The 27,022-nt window shown below is 34.5% G+C and overlaps 1 protein-coding gene across 12 annotated transcripts in view; it reads right to left on the bottom strand.

The window, feature by feature from the left end:
• LOC128967316 (sodium channel protein type 2 subunit alpha) overlaps positions 1-27,022 on the bottom strand; it is a 58,116-nt gene that overhangs the window by 5,019 nt on the left and 26,075 nt on the right. For 7 of the 12 annotated variants that reach the window (XM_054381385.1, XM_054381388.1, XM_054381391.1 and 4 more), the window contains exons 16-22: positions 25,083-25,568; positions 15,774-15,894; positions 15,055-15,209; positions 14,230-14,403; positions 7,083-7,205; positions 4,882-5,163; positions 2,030-2,083 (exon numbers count right to left, since the gene is read on the bottom strand). In XM_054381385.1, the coding sequence (XP_054237360.1) occupies positions 2,030-2,083; positions 4,882-5,163; positions 7,083-7,205; positions 14,230-14,403; positions 15,055-15,209; positions 15,774-15,894; positions 25,083-25,568 (1,395 nt within the window). Of the gene's footprint in view, positions 1-2,025; positions 2,084-4,881; positions 5,164-7,082; positions 7,206-14,229; positions 14,404-15,054; positions 15,210-15,773; positions 15,895-25,082; positions 25,569-27,022 lie in introns of all 12 variants that reach the window. The other 5 variants (XM_054381395.1, XM_054381386.1, XM_054381394.1 and 2 more) reach the window with 2 other exon arrangements.

The raw sequence follows: 27,022 nt of genomic DNA, 5'->3' as shown, positions 1-27,022 counted from the left end.
CAACACATCCATACCAATCAATATTTGAAGAACTGGAACCTGATGGAATGATTACTTATATGGAATTTTAAAGTAAACGTGCACACAGATATGTTTACAGATGTGCATATATACAAAGTTCCTCATAGAGAACAAAGAAGCAATGTGAGACAGAAATCAATCATTAATACTTAAAATTTTAACAGTACAAATCTAAATATTTTATATTGTGTTCAGTATATTTTGTTGCAACAGAATCAATCCATTTTACTATTGCCTAAATATTCCCCAGATTTTTTTGTTGTTGTTTTGCAGAATCACAGAATATATCTATTTGGAAGAGACCTCAAAAATCACCTGATCCAACCTTTAACCCAGATCTGCAGGGTCAACACCAAACCATGTCCCTAAGTGCCAGTTCCACACATTGCTTGAACTCCTCTACGGATGGTGACTCCACCACTACCTCGGGCAGACCATTCCAATGTTTGATAACCCTCTGTGAAGAAATATTTCCTAATATCCAGCCTAAACCTCCCCTGGTACAGCTTGAAACCATTTCCTCTAGTCCTGTCACATCGCTTTTCATCAAGGAGAAGAGGCTGGCCCCCTCCCATAAGGAAGTTATAGAGAGCGATAAGGTCTTCTCTCAGCCTCCTCTTCTCCAGACTGAATAACCCCAGCTCCCTCAGACTCTCTCTGTAGGTCATGTGCTCCAGGCCCTTCACAAGCTTCATTTCTTTCTCTGGACAAGCTCCAGCACCTTTATGTCCTTCCTATAGTGAGGGGCCCAGAAGTGAACACAATACTTGAGGTGTGACCTCACCAGTGCTGAGTACAGGGGGATGACCACCTCCCTGTTCCTTCTGGCCACAGCATTTCTAATAGATGCCAGGATGTCATTGGCTTTCTTGGCCACCTGGGCACACTGCTGGCTCAAGTTCAGTTGACTATCAACCAATACACCCAGATTCCTCTCCAAGTTGCAGCTTTCCAACCACAACACATCCCCAAGTCTGTAACTTACCATGGGGCTGTTGTGACCCAGGTGCAGGACCTGGCACTCAGTCTTGATGAACTTCATAAAATTAGTCTTGGCCCATCAGTCTAGCCTGTCCAGACTCTGTTGTAAAGCTTCCCTACCCTCTGACAGATCAACACAGCCACCCAGCTTGGTGTCTTCTGCAAACTTACTGAGGGTGCACTCAATCCTCTCATCTGGATCATTAATAAAGATATTAAAGAGGACAGGCCCCAGTACTGAACCCTGGTTGCATGAGTGTTACATCCAGCTAAGAATAAGAATCTTTCAATACATTTCTACTGAGTAGGTTTTGTGAAATCTAAAGAGGATTTTGTTATTATCTTGATCTGAATTCTACACTTTGATGCCTGCACTTCTACTGCACAATGTGCTGAAGTTCAGAAGTGCTTCAGCCAATGAAGTTAATATTACTTTGGGAGATGAATATCACTGTAGATGATGGATATCACTAATGTAACTATAACCTAGGTTGTATAAAACTAGTTCAGGTATCTATGTTGCCTTTTTTTGTACAAGGTAAACCTAGATTTAATTTTGCACCCAAGATAAAGTTCTAATTCCTGGAAAATTTAACAGGTGGCACTCAACCTTAAAATGTAAATGCACTTAAATAATTAGATAATGTAAGTGCTCAGCCTAAAGAAACAATGAAATGCACAGCTGCAAATTATAAAACAAGTTTAATATAGTCAATGTGTCATATTTGCATCAGACAAATTAATTCATACTCATGACTACCAAAGAAATGGTTAAGAATCCCTCTTCTTTATTTTTATCATCAACATAATTCCAGTTAAATTAATTTATTTGGCTAAACTGAAGGAAGTCAGATTCTTTCCACTTCAGATTCTAAGATTTGTGCTGTTACAGAAAAACATTCCTTTCTAGACTAAATGTATCTGAAAAAAATATGTATTGATGCTGATTATAATTCTTAATATTATTTTATGTGTTACTGTTTAAATTCTATACTCTATATCAGATTAACTTTGTAACTTTACTTACATCTCGTGAGTCAACAGCAGCATACATAATATCCATCCACCCTTTGAAGGTAGCCTAGAAATAAAATAGTTGTTTATCTTCCCCATAGAAATTCATAATGTGGAAAACAACTAGGTCACAGCATTGATACCTTAACTTCTAATAAAATAATCTAAATTTATAATCCACATTTAATACCACAGGCATAATAAAATATTTTTCATGGTTATAGTAGGGGGCTTAGAAATCATTAGGTATTCCAACAATATTTGAAAGGTCTCAGGAATGGCACAGTGTGCTTTGAGCTGCAGCTGCTTGCTTTGCAGATGAAAAATAGCAGAGTCAGATAGACATTAATGCTGGAGACGTTGAGGTAGAATCTACTAAAATCACTCACAGTGAGCCATTTTAGCAACTTTCCAGCAGTTGTTGTTGGAGTCAGCAATACAACTTCTGTAGAGATACTAACATGCATCAGAGTGGTTTTGCTATGGCCAACCTGCCATGGTAGTTTTAGAAACGTTGTGATCCCACATAACTAAAAGGAATAAACTGTTCAAAATCAAAATATATATTGGTTCTTGAAGTGTAAGATTTACAGGAGACCAAAAAGTGAACTGTGAAAGAGCTGTGATTAACTTTCAGTCAAATTCCCATAGAGACTTTGTCTGGGTAGAATGAGGAGCAAAAAAAAAGATCATTACTCTATGAAAGTGATTTTCACAGACATAGAATGTTCACTTTCAGAAGAACAAATGGTTGGTGTGACACATTAGTTGAAGGTGTGAGTGTCTGCTCATTATCTGGCATTTCCAAGCTTATTCACAATAAAGAAAAAATGAGCTAAAAAGCCTGTGAAATTAGGAGATAAAGAGCATTTCTCCTGAAGAGATTCAGGAGACGAAGTATCCCAAGGAGTGTAATTTGCATCTGTGCTTGCCTACGTAGCTCTGGTACTTTGGTACATCTGCTAATTTTCACAGCAAAACACTTGCGCTCTAGAAGTGTTCATGTCATCCTGACTCTTGCCGTGCATTGCGAATTTCCTTGGAAGGTGTGCCTGCAGCAAGGCTTCATGGATCTTTCTTTTCTGAGTTGAGAACTGACAGCCTTTTGATTCACTTTGCATAGCAATATCAGAAGAGGAGCACAGTTAAGAGCAATAAATACAGGAGAAAAGTAGAAGGAGAACTTTAATGGAGACAATCAGCTGAAGTGGTGGCATGCATGCTCAAGGATTCCTTAGTCTCTGCAGAGAAAGTAAGTTCCAGAAGGGAATATTTGAAATGAAAATAAAGAAAAAGCAGAACAAGTAGAAATAAAGAAGATTTAAAGGTCCACAGTAGTGATGTAGTAATTATAGGCCAACAGTATCTGGATAACAGTCAGACACAGCTTTACAAAGTTTTTGTTATACATCTTCAGAGTCAAGTATTGGTAATAAAATGGTTCACTTTAATCTCTAGTAGAAGGACAGCAGTAAGATCTGAAGTCAGATAATTAGAACCATCATTCAGTATTACGTCTCAGCACAAGAGTCACGTTGTCTTCAGAAGCAAAGCATTTTAAGCCAGGTAGTTAATTTGGGAATTAAAGTCAGCTAGGAATACTGACCTGCTCTAGGATAGAAAGTACAAGCATAGTCTTAGATAACTTGGTAATATCAGAGCAGTAATATTCCCTTGACCTTTCTGACATCTCTTCATACAGCGAAAATTTATAGACAAGTGATTTTACAGAGCTCAAACACACATCTAAATACAATTGCTTGCTTTCTTCCATGTGCTTTGGGTCGGCTATCAGCTATCAGAAGCTCCGTTCTAAGCCAAGGGGCCTGTAAAGAGCTAAGGTCTTTATCCCTCAGGCATAAATAAAAAGTATGCTCAGGACCTAGAACAAAGATGTTTTTGTACCACAGTGCATAGGAAAAAGACTTGAAGGGTGAATACAATTTACATGCTTTGTATAAGTAGCAGTAATGCAATATAATAACATCTAATACTTCACAAGGATTATACTGTAATAGTATATTATGACGACTCTTTAACAAACATTAATGTAATACGATAGCTATAAATCATAAGAATTTTTTTGTGATAAAAGAATGTTACATTTTCCTATTTTATCCACAGTTTAATATCTTTTTACTTTCATATACTTCTTAATGGAATATATTAACAGCATGTGCTGTTTATCTGCAGTTATCAAGAGAAAATGTTATATGGTTGATCAGACCGAGTACTCAATTAGGATCTGTCAATCAGATACTGTTCCCAAGGGCAGCTCCTACTTCTCAAAGGATTTCAGACCTCTTACGCAAGTATTATGATAACAGAAAGATTTGTCTCCATGCTACATGAAACACTGGGTGTCATTGGCAGTAGTTGCTTACTTCAGACAAGACAATCAGTAGGAATGTCTGCTCCATTTTAAGCTGCTGTCTGCCTTCCTGTAAGTGATCTCATAAAGGAGGGAAGAGATCTTTGTAATAATTAGAGGGACTGCTGAGCCTTGTCGAACATGTTAAGACTCATGAACTGCATTCCTGAAGTTTATATGGTGCACCACTAAAAGGTTTTTGTACCTTTTTCATTTATCATTTTCAATTATCATCATCATCATCATGAGACTGTATTCTGCAGCCTTGGAATGGAAAGTTACTCTACCATCATAATATAAAAATTACAGGCAACAATGCAATAAAGTTGTGTAAACTGTATGTCACTACAACAAAGAAATTATTTCACTACTTAACAACCTTAACTTGCCCAGTATTCCTAAATGTCTTAAAAAAAAAAAAAAAGAAAAAAGAAAAAAAAAGGGAGAAAAAAGAAAAAAAAAGAGAAAAAAAAGAAAAAAATGAATTTACTTACTACTTGAAGCAGAGCAAGGTATCCAGCTCCCACATTGTCAAAGTTTACTTTCACATTTTTCCATCGGGCACTTTGATTGTTTTTTATGAGTTCCTCACACTGAGTATAATTGTTGACATCACTGACATCAAACATCTCACCAGTTGTGGTGTTGACACAGTGATAGAATTTGCCAGCAAACAGATTTACTCCCATGATGCTGAAGATGAGCCAGAATATAAGACAAACCAGCAATACATTCATGATAGATGGAATTGCTCCTACAAGGGCATTTACAACCACCTAGTGTACAAATTAGACAAAATAGCCACTTAGTTTATGAACAGAAAAATTAAAATACTTTCAAAATGTTAAAACAGTGTTAACATGGAATGGACAGTTAAAATATTACATTAAAAATGTAGTGTGGAAATGGTATTTAAGATTCAATAAAAACACTAATGAGATTGCAAGAAGAAAAAGAATAACTATATGGAAACCAAGACAATGCAAAAGTCTGAAATAAACTCAAAATGCAAAAGAAAACCTGTTAGTAGCAAGATGGATTCTTAGAATTTGTGTGCTCTAGAGAAAAAGAGAGAAATAAATGTTAAATTCCAACAATACAAATCAAAATCTAGAAACAGAAAATAAACCAGAAAAAAAAAAAATCAAAGAATGATGATGTAGAAGACTGAATAAAAATGTCTGCATGTAAAATTATCATTACTAATGATTTTTTTCTCAGCAACTTTTGTATATATTCTTACCACTGTATTTTAGCATGTCTTTTTTTTTTTTTTAGTATACAATGTAATATAATTAAGCATATCTTTTTGAGGTTTTATTAAGAGCACCTTCACTTTAAATGGTCAGGCTTACGATAACTGGTCTTACATTTAATCTCTGAGGTTGCTTTTTTTTTTTTTTTAATTAGCTGCATTTAATACAGTTGAGCTGCTCTCTAAGGGCAAGGTGCAGTAAAAGATCAGATTAAGTTCCTTGGCAAAATTTTTCTTGTAATTACTGTGACTGAACTAAAAGAAAGCTGCAGATATTAAAAATCGTAATTTCCTACTAAATCAATAAGATTTTGAAAATATCAATTCAGAAAATTTCAATTCAGTAATTTGACTGAAAGTAGTTTTTCTCATTTATTAAATAGGGACTTATTTGCCAAGTAAATCATGTAAATCCTAGTGCTGATGGCAATGTGCCACAGGACACACTCCCCTGCACTGCCTACCGTGGCTGCCTCTAGAACATTAACAGCCTGAACCCAGAGAGGGAACACACTATTTATTTGGAAACTTAATGACTATGACCAAACTCTACACTTATTGCAGTATCTGGGTACTTTGAGGTGAAAGATTACAAGGGGATTTCACAGTAACATTACCTCACTAGTATTTTATGCATAAGTTATCCCAGGAAATAACATAGTCTGCATTTCAGAAGACGGCTTGTAATAGTTTGTTGTTGTTGTTGTTGTTTTGGGAGTTTTATTGAGTTTTGGTTGGTTGGTTTTGCTCATTTGGTTGGGTTTTGGTGGGTTTTTTGTTTGTTTTTTTTGTCAGATTGGCAGGATGTGAAAATAATTCTTTCCTCAACAGGAAGGATTTATCTGTATAGGAGGAGAGGTTAAATGGCAGCAGAAGCATTCATACGAAGTAAAGGACACGAAAAAATTATTTGCCCTTTCTCCTGTTCAATATTTCCAACCCTCTCCTTACTTCATCTATCAGTTCAGAGAAGTGTTCCATAAAACTAGTGCATTTATTGTGGGACATTTTTCCACAGAAAGGTAGGCAGGAGGACACAGGAGGCTTTAGTTTCTGATGTGACACTGTTGTCAGCTTCTTCACCTTGTTTTGTTTTGTAGCTAATCTTGTTTTGACTGGAACCAGTGACAAACTAACAGAGAATAGAAGTTAGATGCAGAAATTTGTGAAATAAAGTCCCCAGGCAAGTTGGAGAAAAATACCCAACCCTCTGTTCTAAAATTTCTCATGTCCTTCGACTTTTCTATATAGGTCCAGAAATCAATGGTAATTCCAAGTCAGGGGAGAGTAGGCAGATTCAATGACCTCACAATTTAATCTCCAAATGTAAACTGTGTATACATTGCTATTCTGGAGTTCTTTGCAGAAGGCATGACTGTCACACTTTCACCCTGATTTTTGTATGCATACATTCATTCAGACTCATTCATTTTGTCTCACCCTCATTCCTTCAAATCGTGACAAGGCTCTTAAAGGTCTTAAAGCTCTTAATGTCCGAAGTGATTTAATGGCACCAAGTTCAGAATATCCCAAGGCATTGGCTATTAAACTAACCAATGACACCTATAAAAACAGAGAAACATTATTATAAAAATTATTCTACACTATTTAAAAAGAAAACAGATTCAATTAACAGAAAGGTCAACAGTAACAAATGGAAGGACATCGTGCTTGCTTATAGTGGCACTGGAGGCCAAATTCCAGCATTTTTATACTTGCTGGAAAGGCAAGAGGACATACAAAGACATGTTTGAAAAGGAATATATGCTATTAAATATCTGTTATAGCTGGATAGGGTCAAGAGTCAGGTGGAAGCACACTCCTACTGAAGGATAAAATCTTTAGAAATATTTAAGACAAAATGACCATTCTTTCAGTACCTTCATTGAGGTTAAATCTTCCAAGCAATATACAATTCTGAATATACTAGGATAATTAACTACTGACAATATTATTAATACCTGTAATCATGAGTAATAATCTAAATAATGTAGTTGTTAATTAAATGTTGTTATTTCTTGTAATCCCATACCCAGTTCATAGGAACAATAGCCAAAGTATCTATGAAATACATGTTGACAGAGGTGGTATTTTCTCACTTGCCTGGCAACTGTCTGAAGAATTTATTTTTCACTTGTAAGTTTAGGAAAATATTATGGGATAGATATTAACAAATGCTAGCATTATAAGAGCAAATGCTCTGTTGTTTACAACAGTAGTGAGCTCCCAATTCACATTACCAGGATTTTATTAGAAACCAGTCCATTTAGGAAGGATCAATTAATTTGCTTCTCAATGGAACTGAGTTTTAAACAGTGTTAATGTTAAATAATGTAATGTACCTTCTTCAAGCAGCTTTGGAGACAGGAGTGGGAAAATGTTATACCTTACTCATATTTTTTTCTGTTCTACCACCAAAAGCATAGAAGATACATAAAGGGATACAGGCATATTTCAGTCCTTGAAAAAAAAAATCCCTCATGTATATGCCTTAATCTAGAGAGTTCTTCAATTAATTGGCTCTACAGAAACAAACATTCACTGATAATGGTGGCAGGATTTTGCCTATTATATGAAAAGGCAGTTTCCTATTACTTCTATCCATAAAAAACAGTCAGATGAATCACAAACACAAATGTTACAAGATCACGTCTCAAAAGGACAATCTGAGAGCAGATGGAAATCAATTATTCATTACTATGTTGCTATGTATATTAATCTAACTGAAGATAGTATTTTAGTGATTGCATATCACTGTACCTGTCAGTATGTAATTCTTTTTATCAAAAGACAGGCTTATTTTATTGCTGTAGTGGACAAGTTTGTAAAGAAATTCATTGCAATTTATAAGCATACTAAGAATAAAATCTTACTCATTTTCTGAGGTCTGTAACTGAAGTCCGTTCACTTACAAGAGAAAGGATTATTGTTTCTGCCATTACATTAATTATTGTAATTGTTATTAATAATTGTCATAAATACAATTTATTTTTCCTGTGATTCTACAGTGAGAGAGTTCCTTTTATTCTTAGCCACTCAATATAATTCAGAGATATGGACATGGATTCCACTGTATTTTTAATAGAATGTTCATTGATTTACTCACATCAATAAGATACCCAGACAGGACAATAAACCTTAGTGTAAAGACAGCACATTTGAATATTAAAAATAAACTATGAAATATGTATCTAAAAACATGTCTCATGGCAAGAGCAAGACATCTTTTAAAAACTGCATTCACAGTAATGGCTTCTTCATTTGATGCTTTTCTCTCCAAACAAGCACAGTGCCTTAGTTATCTTTCACATAAAAAAAGACTCCATACAAACTAGATACATAGCTGTAGCTCTTGTAACTTCACTGATAGTGTGTATATTGACAGTGTTCAGGTTCTGATTCTAAGTCATTCTCCATCCTAGTTTGTTCTTTCCATTTCAGCCTGTTTGCAGCTTTCTTAACTGTGGTGCTAGTGCTCTTACATCATAAACTTGAAGTTGTTTCACAGAGAAATACTTCATCTGTTGTAAACAACACGTTTTACTCTGAAGGACAGTTCATACATAGGCAAAGATTTTCTGTGAATTAACACAATCACACAAGCACAGAATGGTAAGTTTTGGAAAGGGCCTCTGGAGATCATCTAGTCCAACCCACTGCTAATATAGGTACATCTAGATCAGGTTGCACAGGAACATGTCCAGGCAGGTTTTGAAAGTCTCCAGAGAAGGAGACTCTACGCCCTCTCTGGGCAGCCTGTTCCAATGCTACATCACTCTCAAAGTAAAGAAGTTTCTCCTTAAGTTGAAGTGAAACCTCCTATGTTCTAGTTTGTATCTGTTGTCCCTTGCCATATCATTGGGCACCACTGAAAAGAGCCCAGCTGCATCCTTGTAACATCTACCCTCTAGATATTTAGAATTACTGATAAGATCCCTCTCAGTCTTCTCTTTTGTGAGTTAAAGAGCCCCAGGACTTGCAGCCTGTCCTAACCATCTTTGTGGCCACTGGATTCTCTCCAGTAGTTCACTGTCTCTTGTGAACTGGGGAGCCCAGAACTAGACACAGTACTCCAAGTGCAGCCTCACCAGGGCAGAGTAGAGTAGGAGAAGAACCTCCCTTGACCTGGTGGCCACACTCTTTATGCACCCCAGAATACCCTTGGCCTTGGCAATGAGGACACATTGCTTGGTCACGGCGAACTTGTCCACCAACACTCCCAAGTCCTTCTCCACAGAGCTGCTTTCCAGCAGGTCAACTCCTATCCTGTACTGATGCATGGAGTTATTCCTCCCTAGGATGAACTTTGGAAGTTCATCTCTGCCCAACTCTCCAGCCTGTCCAGGTCTCACTAAATAACAGCACAGCCTTATGGTGTGTCAACCATTCCTCCCAGCTCTTTGTTATTGATTTTATTGCATTTACAGCATTAAGCATACAAAGATACTCTGTATTGCTCTGGTTTTCTCAGTCGTCTTAGTGTGGTCTTCCGTCATCTGTGAGAAAATAAATGTTTCCATACACTGATAAATAGATGAAATTCTTTCATTTGAGATAGGAATGCATACAGATGCAGTAATTTTAAGACATGAACATTTGTTTTTTCTTTTAGTTTCATCTCTAAAACTGAAGGGTTGTAAGTCAACATTCTTGTGTATGGATCTTCTAAAGTAGACTATTTTCTGCAAAATGTTTTGAAACTTAGCAGTCACAATTAACCAGGACCAAGGTTGTTGGGTTGTTATCAGTCAGGGTTGTTATCAAGGACAGACTGTTGGCCATACTGTACCACATTGACTTTTTTTTCTATTGAGGTCTAATATTTTAATTTATAGGAATTCTTTACTACATGGTGTGGTGGCTAATTTAGGTGATTTGATTCCAGGTCTCTAGTGGCATATGGCCCTCCTTACTTCCAACATCGCTTATCTTTCATGTAGTTTAAGTGCTCAGGTATTACACTAGGAATAAAAATAAACTGCAATCTTTGGGAAAAATAAACAAATAAACAAAACCAAAATCACAAAGATTTCTCTTTCTGTTGAGAATGGAATTGTTTGTGGGTTGGGTTTTGTTTTGTTTCTTTTTTGTTTTGTTTTTATTGACAGACAGATTCCATATTATTGGTTTTCCAGGTAGGCATTTTTTGCACTCACAGAGACAGGACACTGAACCCAGAGTAGCGTTTCATATGTTATGGTCCTATGCTAAGATAGCATCATTCCTTCTGTATGTAATTGCTGAATAAGTCTTAATTTATGGCATTTTACTGGCAACTATTCAAAATTAATTTTGTTTAGATGCATAATTGCAAACTATGGTTCCATTTCCTAACTCATGGAATAAGAGCTTTACATTTCATGCATATATCATCTGAATATTGCTTTGAATTAATAAATTAATTTTATTAAGTTCTGGATTATCCAATATTATGATAATTTACCATGTTAGGATATACAAAAAGACATACAAGACTGCCTAGTAAGATAAGGTGACATCTCTTACTGTATCTTGTTGCCCGACACATCAGTATGCTCATCTACGTATTCTTATTCTGAAGTTGTCAGGACAGTAGTAGCCTCTTACTCTGTGCATACTACACTTAGTATATAAGTATAATGTGACTCTGCTGAGTTAATTATTCTGAAAAGCTAATAAAAAGGTTGAGACCCCAGTTTAATTAAATTAGTTTAGCTGTTTTAACAAAAAGCGTGATATATTTTTATCTATACAAAGACATTTTTTATACGACATCAACATGACCAGATTTTAATGTAATATACAACAACCCCAACTGGGAGCTTTTCTTGATATATGCAGTTGTTCATAAATTGTACAAACTGGAATTGTATCAGATGTGAGCAATTTCAGGAAGGTCAAAGATTTTGTTCTACTACTGATTCATTACTGTCCCCCAGCATTTGGCAAATACATGATTCGTCATAAATGTTACTTATTTCCATTAAAGTATCATTTATTCACAAGATAATTTAGAAATAAAGTGTCTATACCAAATTATGGGATGAAATTATAAAGCTCAAAAATATACAGGATAAAATAGTACTCACCTAAGATTATCTATAACAAATTTAATAACTGACAAACTCATTGGATATTCCTGGATGTCCTATCTCCACCCTGGTTGTCCTATCTCCTAGCTTTGTATGTGACAAAGACAGCTTAGAGTCATCACAGCTGTACATCCTAACCTAGACATAATAAATTCATGACAGATATCTTCTGGGTGGAAAAAAAAAGGCTGTAGGAGCAAAAATGAAGGTTCACAATGACATGCTCTATAGCATCTAGTTGTACTGGGTTAAGATATCTCTGCCAGAATTAGTCTCCCAAAAGCCAGCAAGTATCCCCCTGCTTCTCATTTGCCTACATCCAAAGTTCAGTCTCTTTGCTCAAACCACTGATAAATGTGTTTAATTCACCACCCAAATCTATAGCTTCTTGCTACAGATATTGTTGCAAGTAGCAGAAGACTGGTGCAGAGATGGCATGATAAGGTTTTAAGCTGAGGTGGCCAGATGTACCAAGAGACGTCTGTTACAGCTGTAAACTGGCAGAGCTGAAAATTCCCATTTTTTTTTTCATTTAATTATCAAAATCTTATTTGGTCACAATCACTAAAAGCAACTATGACTATTTCTCACAGTGAGAGACTCAGGTATGCAAGTTATATTAAAGGTCAGAGCCCTAAAGGACTGTCAGTTTTCACTCTTGAATAATTTTAGAAGATGAAATTAAACAATTTAATTAACCTTAGTCACTTCTAATTCCTGGGGCTGTTTAGTCTTGAGAAAAGAAGGCTGAGAGAGGATCTCATCAATGTGTATAAATATCTTAGGGGTGGGTGTCAAGTGGAGGGGGCCAGGCTCTTTTTGGTGGTTCACAGTAATAAGACAAGGAACAATGGGTTCAAACTTGAATATAGAAGATTTCACCTCAACATGAGGAGAAACTTCTTTACAGTGAGGGTGACAGAGCACTGGAACAGGCTGCCAGGGGGGGTTGTGGAGTCTCCTTTTCTGGAGACTTTCAAAACCCACCTGGATGGATTCCTGTGCAGACTATCCTAAGTGATCCTGCTCTGGCAGGGGGTTAGAGCCAATGATCTCTTGAGGTCCCTTCCAGCCTTCGATATACTGTGACACTGTGATACTGTAACCAAGAAGGGCTCACTAGTGTTCTCACTGGGACAATGCCACCTTATCACACCTTTTTGAACTGTCTATTAAATCAGTGCAGATTCTCTGCTTTTCTGTAGGAAGATAACATAAGTTCATGTATTACTTTCAGTTGCTGTCTGGTGGTGCTAAAGGAACTAGCTGAATTAGCCTTAGGTACAATAAGGTATTTCTTTTTCCACTTTCTGCAACAATTAATATAATTCTTCAAAAGTAGAAGGTTTGAATCTCATTTTGTCATGCTTTTGTTTATAAAACTAAAAATTATGAGTAAAAAGTTAGCAAAATAAGCTGCTTTACTTTACATATGATGATACTCTTTATAATGCTTTTTATAATGCTAAAAGCCTGCTCAGATAAAAGCATTTCTGAAACTAAACTATTATTAAGAAACCATGGAGTATGGCTTAGAATTATCTGTTTAGGTCTATGTTACAAAAAAAAAAGAATATTTAAAACATGAGATTAACAGTGTGACAAAACTAACTTGAGGAGATAAAAATGAAAGAGAAGGTCTTCCATTTTGAGTTATGGGCCAATCTACCTAGGTCAAAAATCCAAAACATTTCCATTATACATTCATAAGTATTTATGTAACCAGGATTTTTGCAACCTTCTTAAGAAATACAATAGTTTGAGCAAAAGTTACTATAAATGCTCCTTTGCCCTGAGATGCTATGTCCTCAGTTCCACACTGAGGACATGTATAGCCAATGAACTGGGTCAGATAATGTGTGAAGGCAAGATACCAAAATATTCTGGGAGTAAAACCAGTTCTGATCCCTTCTGACAACATAAGCAAGATCCTTCCACAGAAGTCTATCACAGCTGGGAAAGCAGCCAAGAAACCTTATATTCTCTTCTATCATGAACCCTGCCAAGTCACAGCTGATTTAACTATTGTACATTGTCAGCCCATTAAAACCAATTACATTTTAGGCCAAATAGCTACTCTCTTTCTGTCTTACTAAAAATGATAACAGGATAGTTCATGGGCTAAGAACTTGGATGAAACCTGGACCAAATACATTGCTTCACTTGCAAAGCTTCAGTGTTTGTAGAAGCAGCTTGCATAATGGAGTGTCCTATTTGCTAAGGAGAAAGGTATAATCAGAGTCTATTGAAAATAACATGTTTCAAAATTAGGGGTTTTCCTCATAAAATCTGAAGTTTGGTACATCCTGGGTACTAAATTTTTGATCATGAAGAATGAACAAAGTGATGGACAGCCATCTTTTTATTTATGGCATATAGATGTACTTTAAATAACACAAGCAGATCACTGCACTGAATTATTTTTGAATCCTGTAATATTAACCAGTAGTATGAGTTTTATAACATAAAGGACTTTACTATAGTGAATTTTACAATGTTAAGGACTGTGTACTTACATCAACAATCAGGAAGTCCAGCCAGCACCAGGCATTAGTAAAATATATCTGAAAACCATATGCTACCCATTTTAAAAGCATTTCCAAAATGAAAATGTATGTAAAAACTTTGTCAGCATACTCCAGCATGGTCTTGATGGTTTTTCGCTGTTCTATATATATATCCTCAAAAGCCTATAAAAATAAACATGTTCAGGTATTACTAATGTTTTACAGAATATACATGCTAAAAATAAGGAATAAATAAAAAACAAGTAGGTCAGAGTTTATCTTTCCCCTTGTTCTCTTACATTTTATTTTACATATTTTTCATCTTTAAGCATGGTACAAATTGAAGCAACTTTATGCATTCTATCTATTCTAGAGTTGAATGTAACATATTTTGCTGATGAACAAAGAAATAAACTCTAAGCATGAGTTTTTCTCTACTGTGGTGTTAAGAAACTTTCACATACACACACACACACAATTAAGTTCTTAAAAACATACATATAGCTATATATTCATTGACCAATGGCCTCTTGTACTCAGACCTCTTGATGAACATGCTGATGAACATTTAAACACTGAGTAGCTATGCTGGCTTAAATGAAATTGCACCATCTTTACAGTGGTAAACCAAAAGTATCACTAAAACAGTGCATGTGAAATTGAACAAACTTTCTCAAGTTTGGGCCAAGTTTCATTCCAACCTGAAAGGAAGAAATACAGATAGTTTTATACAGCTCCAAGCAAAATAAGTCTTTCTGAAGCAAATTTGAATGTTGCTGTTGTTTCTAAGGAGATATCTAAATATTTCAGCATCTGCATTTCTTTCCTACTTACCAGTGCTCCACTGCTGAGGAGAATCATGAAGACAATGAAAGTCTCAAACCAGTTGTGCTCAACTATGCTGTAGCAGGTTTTTCTAAGATTCCACCAAATTTTTCCTTTGCCATCTTCTATACTTACTCCACAACATGGAAATTTCTGCACACAGCCTGCATTAGATGAAGAGATGTTAGGATCCGAAAGCAAATGCCTTCAAAATGAGTATTTACTCTGGTATCAACATTGTTAACTTTAACAAATTTTATAGTATTTTTTTTAATTGAACATAGGAATTCTCTTTTATAGGATGCTGAATATCTGAATTTAGATAAGTAATTTTGAGAAAACGCAGATAAACTTAATCCAAAATACATTGATATTTTTGACTGTTGGCATATAACTGTTCCATTTGTTGATGCAGTTTCAGACAACAAAATTAATTTTTTCCAAATTTCAAGGGCCCTTTTCAAATAACTGAAAAACATTTAAAGAATAAAAAAGTGAAAGAAGTTTCTTAGTTAATAGATGTATGCAGTGGCCAGACAGATAAAATTCCTCAAAGCCTCAAAGAAAACATTATTTTGTCATCTGATTTCCAGCATTTTAGGCTGTATTTTCTTTCAGTTGTTGAGGTCATGAAGGCCCACCAGATCTGAAAGTTTCAAGAACTTAAATAAGCCTATTATAATGCCATTTTACTTATACATCTCTTGAGTCAACAGTTATTCTACAACCTTCTGTAAAACAGGCTTCTGGTTCAAGAGCTTCTTCACTTTCAATTTCTGCTTGATCGCCCTCTCCAGGAGGAGCAATATCAACTGTGCTGCCTTCTGATGAACTGGATGCATTTAGTTTCTGCAAGTAAAGTTCCAGAGAACAATTTTTTTTGTCATTAGATACATATTCTGTAAAAAATTATACTGAATCAAATCATGCCAGTCTCTGACTTTTGAAGAATACTAAATCTATGCTGATAAATATGCATCATCATAAGTAAAAAACATAGTAATGACATGTACATTGTAGAGTTCTCTTTCCAGGTTTATTTTCTAGGGAATAGTTGAATATAATTTGGCTACTAACCTGGTCCATGTATAAGACTTCTGAAGGATTCTCAGTAGTACCAAAACTGGAGAGCTTGCGTGTACCAGACTATCAAATTATTTCACTTTATTTACCATACTAGATTACACTGAAAATGTGTCTTAATTTTCCCAGGGAAATGAACTAACAGAAAGCTCCAGATATATCTTCATGTCCATTACAGATGGTGTTTTCCTGAACAAACACCATATCTGGATTTAAAAGCTGTAAATTCAATTACATTTAATGGCAAATTTCTATACAATTTAATTTTTGCAGAAAGCATAAATTACCAGATCTGAAATATCTTCTTTGCATTCCAGTCTCCTGTGCTTATTGAGAGACCTCCTGAGGTCCTTTCCATCCTGATTTTTTCTATTGTTCTATTATTCTTGTGCACAGTGAAATACTATAGTCCTTACTGTGGTAAAAGCACCTCTAGATCTCAAAACTGCAAGAACTGGAGAGCAATATAAAGCAACTGAAATTAAGTAACTTTTTACTGTGAGCATTGAAATTTGGATCAGGTCAAGCTGTTTATCAGTCACGCAAGACTGCCCATAATTTTGTCCTTTTAAGTATTTTTTGAAAGGACAAACCTGCTAAAGATGCACACAACTAATGCAGTAATTTGACATAGAGTTTGTAACTTGTTTCCCGTTGCCAGTGCTGTTTGCGTCTCTAATTGCATCTTTAATTACTTCTCCTTAAGAAAATTCTCTTTTACTGTGGAATAAGGCTAGTAATCGGAAAGCAACATTCAAAACTATGGCAGTGAAATCATTCTTATTTATACCATGTAACAATACATAGGAATTTCAAGGGTGATGCAGAATGCTTTTATAAGTTAAACACTTAAAAGCGTGTGGGCATTGGTGTAACAAAAGGTCATCTGGTCACACATGTGATTTGTGGCTTCAGCTGAGCAGATCTGGTCATGGCTTTTGACCTATCTGAAGACCTTTTTATACTAATTTTTCATGAGTATACTTAATATCGACTATTTTTCACATTTAGTTTACAACATAGTGACATTTTTAGAATATCAAAAAAATACTGTTTGGATTGTTTGAATGATTTGGCAACACATAATAAAGACACACTTTTAAAAGAGGCATTTCCATGTATTCTTGTCTTCAGAGACACTGCTGCAAATTAAAACTAGTTATTTAGCTCTTTGGTTAAAAACTCAGTGCCTTCAGGAAAATTCATCAGGAGCTAAGGATTATTTTCTGTCAGAAATGAAGCAAATAGCACATATTGTTAAGCAATTTTTTCCTCATATTTAACTCCTATATGAGATGGATGAGGTTTAAGAAAAATCAATCATGTTGAGTGATGGATAATTTCAGGGCTAAGTTTTAAGAAGCTGCCCTTCACACACATGTGCAAATGTGCTCAATAACAAGTCACTCAGCAGTCAGGTTGCATGGCTCTTACTGCATTATGACCCAAAATAAAGGATTTGTCCCATAATAGGAAAGATTTCTGACAAGCACACAGATATGAGTTTGAAAACCATTCTTTTCATTTTTAAATATCACGATCTGTAATATATAGAAAATCACACTGACAAATGTAAGAAGATTTGAATATACTGAAATTTCCATATTGCCAATGGTTAATTTTTGCTTAGTGAAGATGCTAAAATATGTTTCCTTTCTCATACTGCACTTCCACTATGATTTCCAAAATGTATATGTGTAAAAAAAAAACCAACCAAACCAGCTGTATTGATTCTAAATCAAATAATTTTATCACTGGCCACATAGATCAGCAAGTCTGGAAAAAAAATTGTGTACATAATATAGGGGGAATATTTTAAACTTTGCTTTCTGTATTACATTTACAAACTAAAATGTGCATCAGTATACACTATATTAAGCGTTATTAGCACACCATCTTACTGTTCACACATAAGCCTCTCTTTAAAAGAGTAAGTTAGTTTGATGAATTAACACCTAGATTTATATAGATGTATATATAGATGTATATAGATGATCCTTGAGGTCCCTTCCAACCCTAACAAGTCTATGATTCTACGATTCTATATCATTGTAATACAAAGAAATAAGAAATCTGTCATTGAAATTATAGGCAGTTTCTTCATTAAATAAAAAGCAAACACTGTGAAAATAGCAATCTGTCTCATTCAAGTTAGGAAAATTAAAACTAATTCGTGGCCTGATCCATCATCATTAAATCAATTATTGACTTAATAGTAACAAGATAAAGGTTCATACTAACCATCAATTATTAATCAGGTGAGTGCCAGTTAAAAGCCAGAACTTTTTTAACTGCATCTTCCCATGTAAATTCTGTTGCAGATAGTCCTGTCAGCATAGTTTCTAAAAACCAATCTACAGAAGTGTAATTTATAAACTGTACGAGTAAAGCCTACTGTAATTACCTCATACAAGATTCCCTTCATTATTTTTTTCAAAAAATCTAAACCAGCTGCATTATTAAAAAACAAAAAACAACAACTTCAGTTAGTAAAATTCATCTTCTTTTCTTCAAGACCCTAGATTAGGAAAGAACCACTGCATTTTAAATAAGGTGACTTTAATGATTTTTTTTTCCTAGCAGTAAAACTAATAAAACTAATATGAAACTCAAGATACATGATGGATTAACACAATCTTCTTTTCACCTCATAAATGTGATTATCAGCCTCTAGAACACGCCATGCCCTACAAATAGTTATTTGCATCTTCAGTAATATCACATTTTCCTTTACGAGGATACATTTGAAAGCAATTGCTTATGATGCAGCATTCTCAAGGCCTCAATCAGCAAAACAACATGCTTGACTAGAGCAGAAGCCTGAGCAATACTGTGGAAATCACACACACACACACACACAAAAACCCAACCAAAACCAATCAAACAAAAGAGACTACCTCAAATAGGATTATATTTTTCTGAAAATAATACTCTAGATATTATTGTATAGGATAGAACACAAAAAAATGCTTCATCACCAACCCAAATACTTGGTTAATAGATGTATAATCAGCCTTCAGACTGTCCTTTCAAAGCAGTGCATCTCTTTTCAACAGCTTAGATCATTAAAACAAGCTTTGACCAACAGCGTGTTAATGTGCCCATTTACAAGGAAATGCATTCGCTTAAGACCTGGTCTTGCTCTTATTTGGTGTTCTAGATTTCAGTAAGAGCAAGAGCAGGGTACTAAAAATTTTAAGCTTTACAAACGGCTTCATGATTCAAGTGACAAAAAAAGAAAGGGATTCAGCCATTACAAATTGCTTTCACTGATTCAGCCATGTGGTTTTATCCTTTGAATCTTGAAAGGTGCACTGTAATAGAGTGACAAAATTTAAAATAACGGGGATCAATTGCAAAGTGATTCTAAACTGACTTTAAATCTCAAATCTTATGACATTTGACTTTTATATAATATTAAGAAAACCACACACACAAAAAAAATCTCTTTCCTTAAAGTTTTATTTGATGTTTGAAGCATATCTTGGTTTAAAATTCATCAGTAAAATCTGGGAATTTTCAACAATTTCACACCAATATGAATTTCTTTTGCCAGCCCTGCACAATTTATACTACAGTATGATACAGGTAGATCGTACTAATATCAGTGGTACAAAACGAACCTTTTCTTTGTTATCATTTTGGAGCCAAATGAGACTCTACCTGAAAGAAACATCACTGAATCCTGGTATAGGACTGAAGTCTCAGTTCCAAGAAATTTTGATGCCTAGTTTTACTAGGATAATTTTACCTTCTGAGTTTCATGTCACTTTGGCTCCTGTGCAATAATCACTGTCCCTATTTCTGAAGGCTCTGCTAGTTTTGCGTCCATGGGGATTATACTTCCCTATAATCCCAAAACCATAGCATATATACATGGAAGTTTATAAAAAGAATGCCAGATATTCCATAGTCTTTCTAATTTACACCAAGTCCCTTAACTCAGTCTCAGATTACTGTCATGAAACACATTCAAAAATACTGATATTTAAAAAAGAGTTTAATGTTTATGAAAATTTGTAAAATGCTTTGCCTTAAGAGTTTTTTAAGGGGGGGTTATTTGCTATGTATAATTTTAGCAATTGTGTAACTATTTGCTCTGCTTATAGTTTATAAAATCAAGATATGCACTGCCCAAATCAATACAGAAAGTAGTTTGTGGCATCTTGAAGATTTGCATTACAGTGCATTATAGATTTAAAAATATGAGTGTAAATTTTATGCAAGTAGCTACTGCAATAGTTTACATGTTCTTCATTAAGGAGCTGAAGTTGTGGCAGTAATCATTACATAAATTACTTGACACATTTAATTAAATGTTTACATTTATAAGGGCTGAATCAAAAAGGGTTGTTTTTATTTTTTAAAAACTATACATGCTCCCTTTTTCTTTGGCCTCTTTAATGTATAACATTCCAGTACTTTTATGATCCATACCTCAAAACCTGTAGAGCATGCAGTTATTGATAAAGACTGTCTTAAAATATCCAGAAGAATCAATAGCAGAGTTTAAAAATGTATGTTGGGGTTGCCAATCCCATCTGACCATGCTGTGATGTGAGTCCCATGACTCAGCAGAGAGCAGCTGTGCATGTTTGTACTGTCTTGCAATGAATAAGGAAGGTACATAGCCAAAAAGCATGCAGGCCAGTCAAAATCCATTTAAAAGTGATTATATATATATATACATATATATGTATAACTTGCTTAGGTAACCTGTGTGAAAGTGGTGACACGTTGCTCTACCTGGTTAAAAAGCACCAGAGCTGCATTCTTGATTGCTCCAGCTTGGTTTTACCCCTGTGAGAAGTAAGAATGGTAGGTAGTGAAGTTCAAGACACAGGATTTCTAGTTTGTTCTTTTTGGAATTTCTAATTCAAACATGGCTTTAACACAATTAAAACATGCTTATTAAATATTTTATGATCACTTGGCAAAATGGGAAATACATACCATCTGAAATGTTCAACAAACTTTTCTAGAGAACTTGTTAGCTTATTTTAGAAAAATAAGAAATGCAGAAGTTAGACCTAATAATCTGCACACTAAAATTGTGATTCGTAAATAAAATTAGAATAAATTAAATTAACAAGAACACAATTCACAGATTAGGAAAGTGTTCCAGTATTTATATAGTGCTTAATGCATATTAGTGAAAATTAAAGGGTGTTTTGTTTAACTTTTTAGTCTTCATTTAGCTATGTGATTATCTCCTTTGTTTGCAAAAAATATGCCTACAGTAAGGCAAATACTTCAAAGAGGTATGTCTTCCCATTCCTCCTTCATCCTTTAATAATGGTGGTAGAATTTACAAATCTCAATGGAAATAAACCTCTTCAATTTCTATTCACACTACATGTAATGAAATATCATCTTGTGTAAATGTCTAGTTTAGATTTAGTATGCCATATACTTCTGAATCTATAATTTCTTTGTAATTATTTCAAAAGAGTATTGGATTGGTGTCTGGACAGTGGTCCTCCAGTGTACTCAGAGAGGTGGTTTCATTCTTTAGTTATCCATACATAGTTCACAACTTAAAGAATCTGTGACTTCAACGATATTGGTCAGATTTAGAAAAGGGGAATATAGATTGTTAGATATTAAAAAAAAAGAACCAACTTCCCAAAAGAAAATTGGTGGCTAGAGTTATTGTCTACTGCAGTATATATGATAAGAAAAATAGTAAAACTTACAATTTGTTCTTCACCCACAGTTACAATTTCTATAGTAATTATCTGTTCTTGGTATATTTCTCAGGGGCACACAGTCCCTGCCTCACTTCTAGCATGACCTGTTATTGCTGACAGACTTTAAATCACCATTCTCCTCTCAATGTCATTGACAGTCAGGAAGATACCAGAAAAAAAATGGCTCATTTTACAGTTCCTGTGTAAATCTAGCTTCACACAGCTCTGTTATTAAATAAAGAGTTACTAAGGGGGGTGCCTCCTGAATGTATTTTAAGTGCCAAATACTGCCACAGTTAAGGCAGGAAAGTTCCCCCATCTCTTACCCTTCCTTTTGCAGACAAGGCCTTCTCCTAGCAGAAATGTTGTCTCAGTGGTATCCCTTGAGGCAATATAAAACAAATGATGGTGTCCTGTTATGGAGAAGTAACTTAAACACCATGTCAATATACTCTTTATCTTCCTCAAGGGACAATCAGAAGCAGCAAGATTTTCAACACTTTTGTTGACTTAGTAGGAGAAGATCAGGAATCTTCACAAATTCCTGTCACACATCAGAACATCTATTCATATCTTACCAAAACAAGTGGATTTTTATACACACAACAACAACAGCAACAAAAAGGGCACTTTATCCTTTCACTAAATATCACCCAGAAGAAATGGAATGAGGAACCCAGAGAAGAAACTGCAAATAATATAGAAGTCACAATTTTCAGGGAACTGGTAAGAAATTCCTGCCCTATTAGATACTGTTCACAATAGGCACCCTTGCATAAATGTCAAACAGTTAAAGGCATGTGTGAGCAGAACTTGAGGGAAGAGCTATTCCAGCTTCATGATAGCAGTTAGTATTACTTTCTATGGAAATCTTGAGGCTCCATAGGAGACCTAAACTCATCCTGTCCCCATTGAAAAACTATCCAGAAGTTCCTAATATAAATCATCAATGGTAAATTTCTCCCAGTCACCTGAAATTTTTCACTTTCAACTTGCTTTTACAGACTTTTGGATTTGCTTTCTCTTCATGAAGACATACAGATACATCTAAAGTTCATGAAAAAAAAAATCCCTTTTGATTTGTCATGAAACTTCAGAATGCCTTTAGAAGAAGAAAACATGATGCCTGAACCAAGCAAAGGTCAAAATTAGCAGAGGAATTGACTAACAAAAGTCACCTTGAAACTGGTATCATTCAGAAGTTCTCAGCTCAGTAAAGGATTTTATTCCATTTTCTTGGGGTCACTTGGAAATCAGAGGAGTTTATGTCTTTACATTGCATTTTCTTGCATCTGCAGCCATTCTGATAGAATATATGGCAGTACACTATCAACTGAACTATTCAGTCTTTCTTAAAGAAGAAACAATCAAATATGTATATGGGATGATGCTATTTAACTTTTATCAACCCAGAGACATGCCTTATAGGATCAACCACAAGCACTATAATGTAGAGAAAGTAGTAAAGACTGCAAGGGGATCAGGAGCCAAGTGAGTTGCTCACCCAAGTGAGCTGCTGAAGCTAACATGCCACAAAACCACACATTCAGCATCTGCATAGCTTTTAAACCTCCCAACTTCTTAATACAATTACAAACTTAAAAACAAACAAACAAAAACCCCCAACATATTCAGGAAATGTTTAGGCACATAACTTCATAAAATGGAGTTACTCGAAAGGCACTTGTCACTGTATTTATCAAAACTAACCACAAGGAAAGCAGAAATTTTATAGTAAAATGTCATTTTAAAGTACATCAGAATATATGAAAAGACTTAGAAGACTTTTCTAAAGGTTCATTGGAAAAGACAATGTACTTTTATTAGATCATCTTACATGAAGAGAGTCACTCCGATTTTTTTTTTAATAGTTGATCTCATAAATTATATCACTTCAGATTTTCAGTATCTCATATATCCTTAAATTGGCATGGATAAGCATTACTGCTGTATCATTCTATACATCTGCATTGAAAATGTTTGTCTCATGACTGAGCAACTCAGATCATAGAATACCTTGCCCTTAAGCTTACAATTGTTATGCATAGTAACCTTCTTTGTAATTGCAAATAAATACAGACTCTTCATATTTTTTTATGTTCTTTGGGAAAAAAAAAAAACCTCCATACTGTGTTTAACTGGACCATGGATATCCATTAATGGGATGTGGTATAGTTTGGTATTGCTGAGGAATAACTGATCTTTCTAGCTCTGACACAGTCATGAATGCAGGATTTCTTTATAGAAGAGCTTTCTTTGTGGCAAACAAACCCTTAAGCATTAATGAGTCATCACAGAACATCATAGCTTCTAATCTGAAAATATATTTATCCATGATTCCTGATCCCTTAAACCTCACAGTCCTTACATGTCTAATGGCACTGAATAGAGCTACATTCTGCTAATGCCTTTATTAGCTCGTCATTGATGATGAGCTAATGATGACTACTCAACATACAAAGTTTTCCTTCAATACTACTGTCATGTGTCCATGATTACATCTGGTATTTGACCACTTATATTTTGAAGCACATGGATTCTGGTTTTTAAACAAGCTTCTCTCTCTTTGCACAGTAATAGTGTAAGGCTTTCAAGTACACTGTTTCCACATTCATCTATGTTACAAGATTATTCTGCTTTCCAGGATAATTTGAAATACTGCTTTACAATGACATTGATTGCTATATTGATTACTTTAATTCAGCCAGCTGTAGTCTCTCAACCCAAATCGTAGTGAGTACGAATATTACTCACTAGATTTTTTCTATAATGCAGGCTCCATCACTGATTTATGAAGTTTCAGGGTTCGTTTATAGAACCAACTTAAATGTAGCAAAAATTATTTTTTCTCCACTTATATTTGATTGCATATACAAAGCTGTATACTCTTTATTGTTCCTTAGCTTTCTACAATACCCTTACTCTGTAAATCCTGACTGCATTATCAGTACTATAGAAAGAATGCTTTATGAAATATGTGCTAGTCCTAAAACCCCATAAAATTGTGAAAGAAATAATTATATTTAAAATTATACATCTTCCAAATGCTAGTAAACAGTGTATAAAAAATGTAAACTCTATGGACCCCCAAGTATACCAATACATAGGGTAATTTTTTTCTTGAATTATAATTACATAACATAATAAAATATACACTACATTTGCATGGGATAAGACAGTTTTTTTAAACAATTCTCAATATGGACTTAAGAAATACGTAGATGCATGACTACAGTTTAACTGTTAAGATATGAAAAATCCTACCTGTTTACTTTCTTCCATATCAGATTCACTGCTAAATTCTTCTGTATTTAAATTTTCAAAATCTGATTCTCCAACTGCAATTGGCACTGTCACAGTGAGGCCTGGGTTGTTTATGAATGACATGTAATCATTTTCATCGATCACGTATTTTTCCACACTGCTGCCTGTGCCTACTCCACTGGTGGTTCCATTCCCGTCTTTAAGATAATTCAGATCTTTGCTTATTTCAACAGCAGTATGATTGGAAATGCAGCTGTCTTTCTTGTTGTGTAGCTCTTCAAGTGCTTTGATTTCCTCCAAATCTTTCTGCTTTCTAACGAAAGCTTTTTGAATGAACTCCTGTATCTTTTTTTTAACATAATCTATTCCCTTCTGAATCCTTGCCACAGCAATCTGGAGATTGTTCATTTCATTATCATCATCGGTAGCAGCAAGGTTGTCTGAACTAAATGAGCTCAGCAGCAAGGCTAAAAAGAGGTTCAATACCTAAAAGATGAGAGAATATAGCTGTATAGTCAATACATACATACAAGAAGTATTTTACAGGATAATGTCAAATAGCACACAGTTTTGAAAAGCAACACTCACTAATTTTAGATACTCATATACTACATTAAATTACAAAATACGTCCGTACTTACTTTTCTATTTCTGTTCACTCAGAAGATAAAAACAGACAAGCTAATACTTAATATTTTAAACTTTTGATCTTTTTTTGAAGCAACATGCTTGTTTAGACTAAATTTTCTTTTTAAAGTTACAAAAGTCTAGCGATACATATTCATCAGAAGTTTAAAAGGCATTCTAAATCTCTTGAAATCACTTGGAATTTAAGTAGAATGAAATAAACATGATTTGTAAAATTAGATGGATTTCTGTTATGCAGATGTTTTAGAAACTTACATAACTCAATGCTATAATAACCTACTTAACCTCTATAACTTCTATTTGGGAGATTATAACATGAGACTGTTTTTGTGAACTTGTCTCCTACATTCTATAAAGCTTATCAAAAAAGGATAAAAGGAATACTTTAAAATTGAATTTACACTTTAATCTCATTTATAATACTACTAAATTATTTGGATTTGGATTTTTTTTCCTTTTTCACTTGGAAAAAAAAAAAACAACCAACAATTCTACTTGCTCTTATGTAGGAATTTGAAATAAAATGGGCTTCTTTCATGAGCAGGTAACAATCTTAGCACCAGTATTGTCTGGGAACTGTGATTTACTGCCTAAGAGTTCCAGAATCATTATTGTTGTTTTAATGTAATCTCCTATATAACCTGCAAGTATTTCACTTAAATTTACAAGTAATTAAACATGTCACACTGTCGGTCTCATATACCATCAAGTATTAAAAGTTATCATGGTATGGCAAAATGGGATAAATAAACTTCTCCATTGTTAAATATATTAGGTCTCTCATTTGTACTCTCTGTGAGATTTGATTCTGCAGATATTAACAATCCCAGAAAAGAACTCTAAAGTTAAAAGATACTTGGAAGAAAGAAGACAGTAGGAATCTGCAACAGATTTTTTTGTGCTGAAGCTAATGCTAAAAAATAGTGGATCAGGTTACTGATCATAAATAATTTTAGAGAGCTCCTCACATTTCTGCTGATTTAATGTTAAGATTGCATGGTCATGTAAATAACAAGGATATGAAATGTTTCAGTTCTATTTTATAACAATATAAACTAAAGTAAGGAAATTTTGACAGGCAATTAAATACAATTTTTGAAGTATATCAGAATGAATTCTGATTGATTTTCAGAATGAAACAGTAGAAGTGTAAATGGTGCATTCCTATTATAATCCTGATTTCTAAGAAGTTCTCACAAATTCAAATTTATCAGTTGAAACTTCAGCATTTTAACTTGTCAGCTTGAATTTAATTTTTTTTATAAAAGTATCCCCTATAATTTTGAGTTAGA

The sequence above is a fragment of the Indicator indicator genome, chromosome 5 (assembly GCF_027791375.1).
Source record: "Indicator indicator isolate 239-I01 chromosome 5, UM_Iind_1.1, whole genome shotgun sequence".
In the NCBI taxonomy this organism is placed as follows: domain Eukaryota; kingdom Metazoa; phylum Chordata; class Aves; order Piciformes; family Indicatoridae; genus Indicator; species Indicator indicator.
Note: the sequence above shows the minus strand (reverse complement) of the source record. Positions and strands in the feature narration are given on the sequence as shown.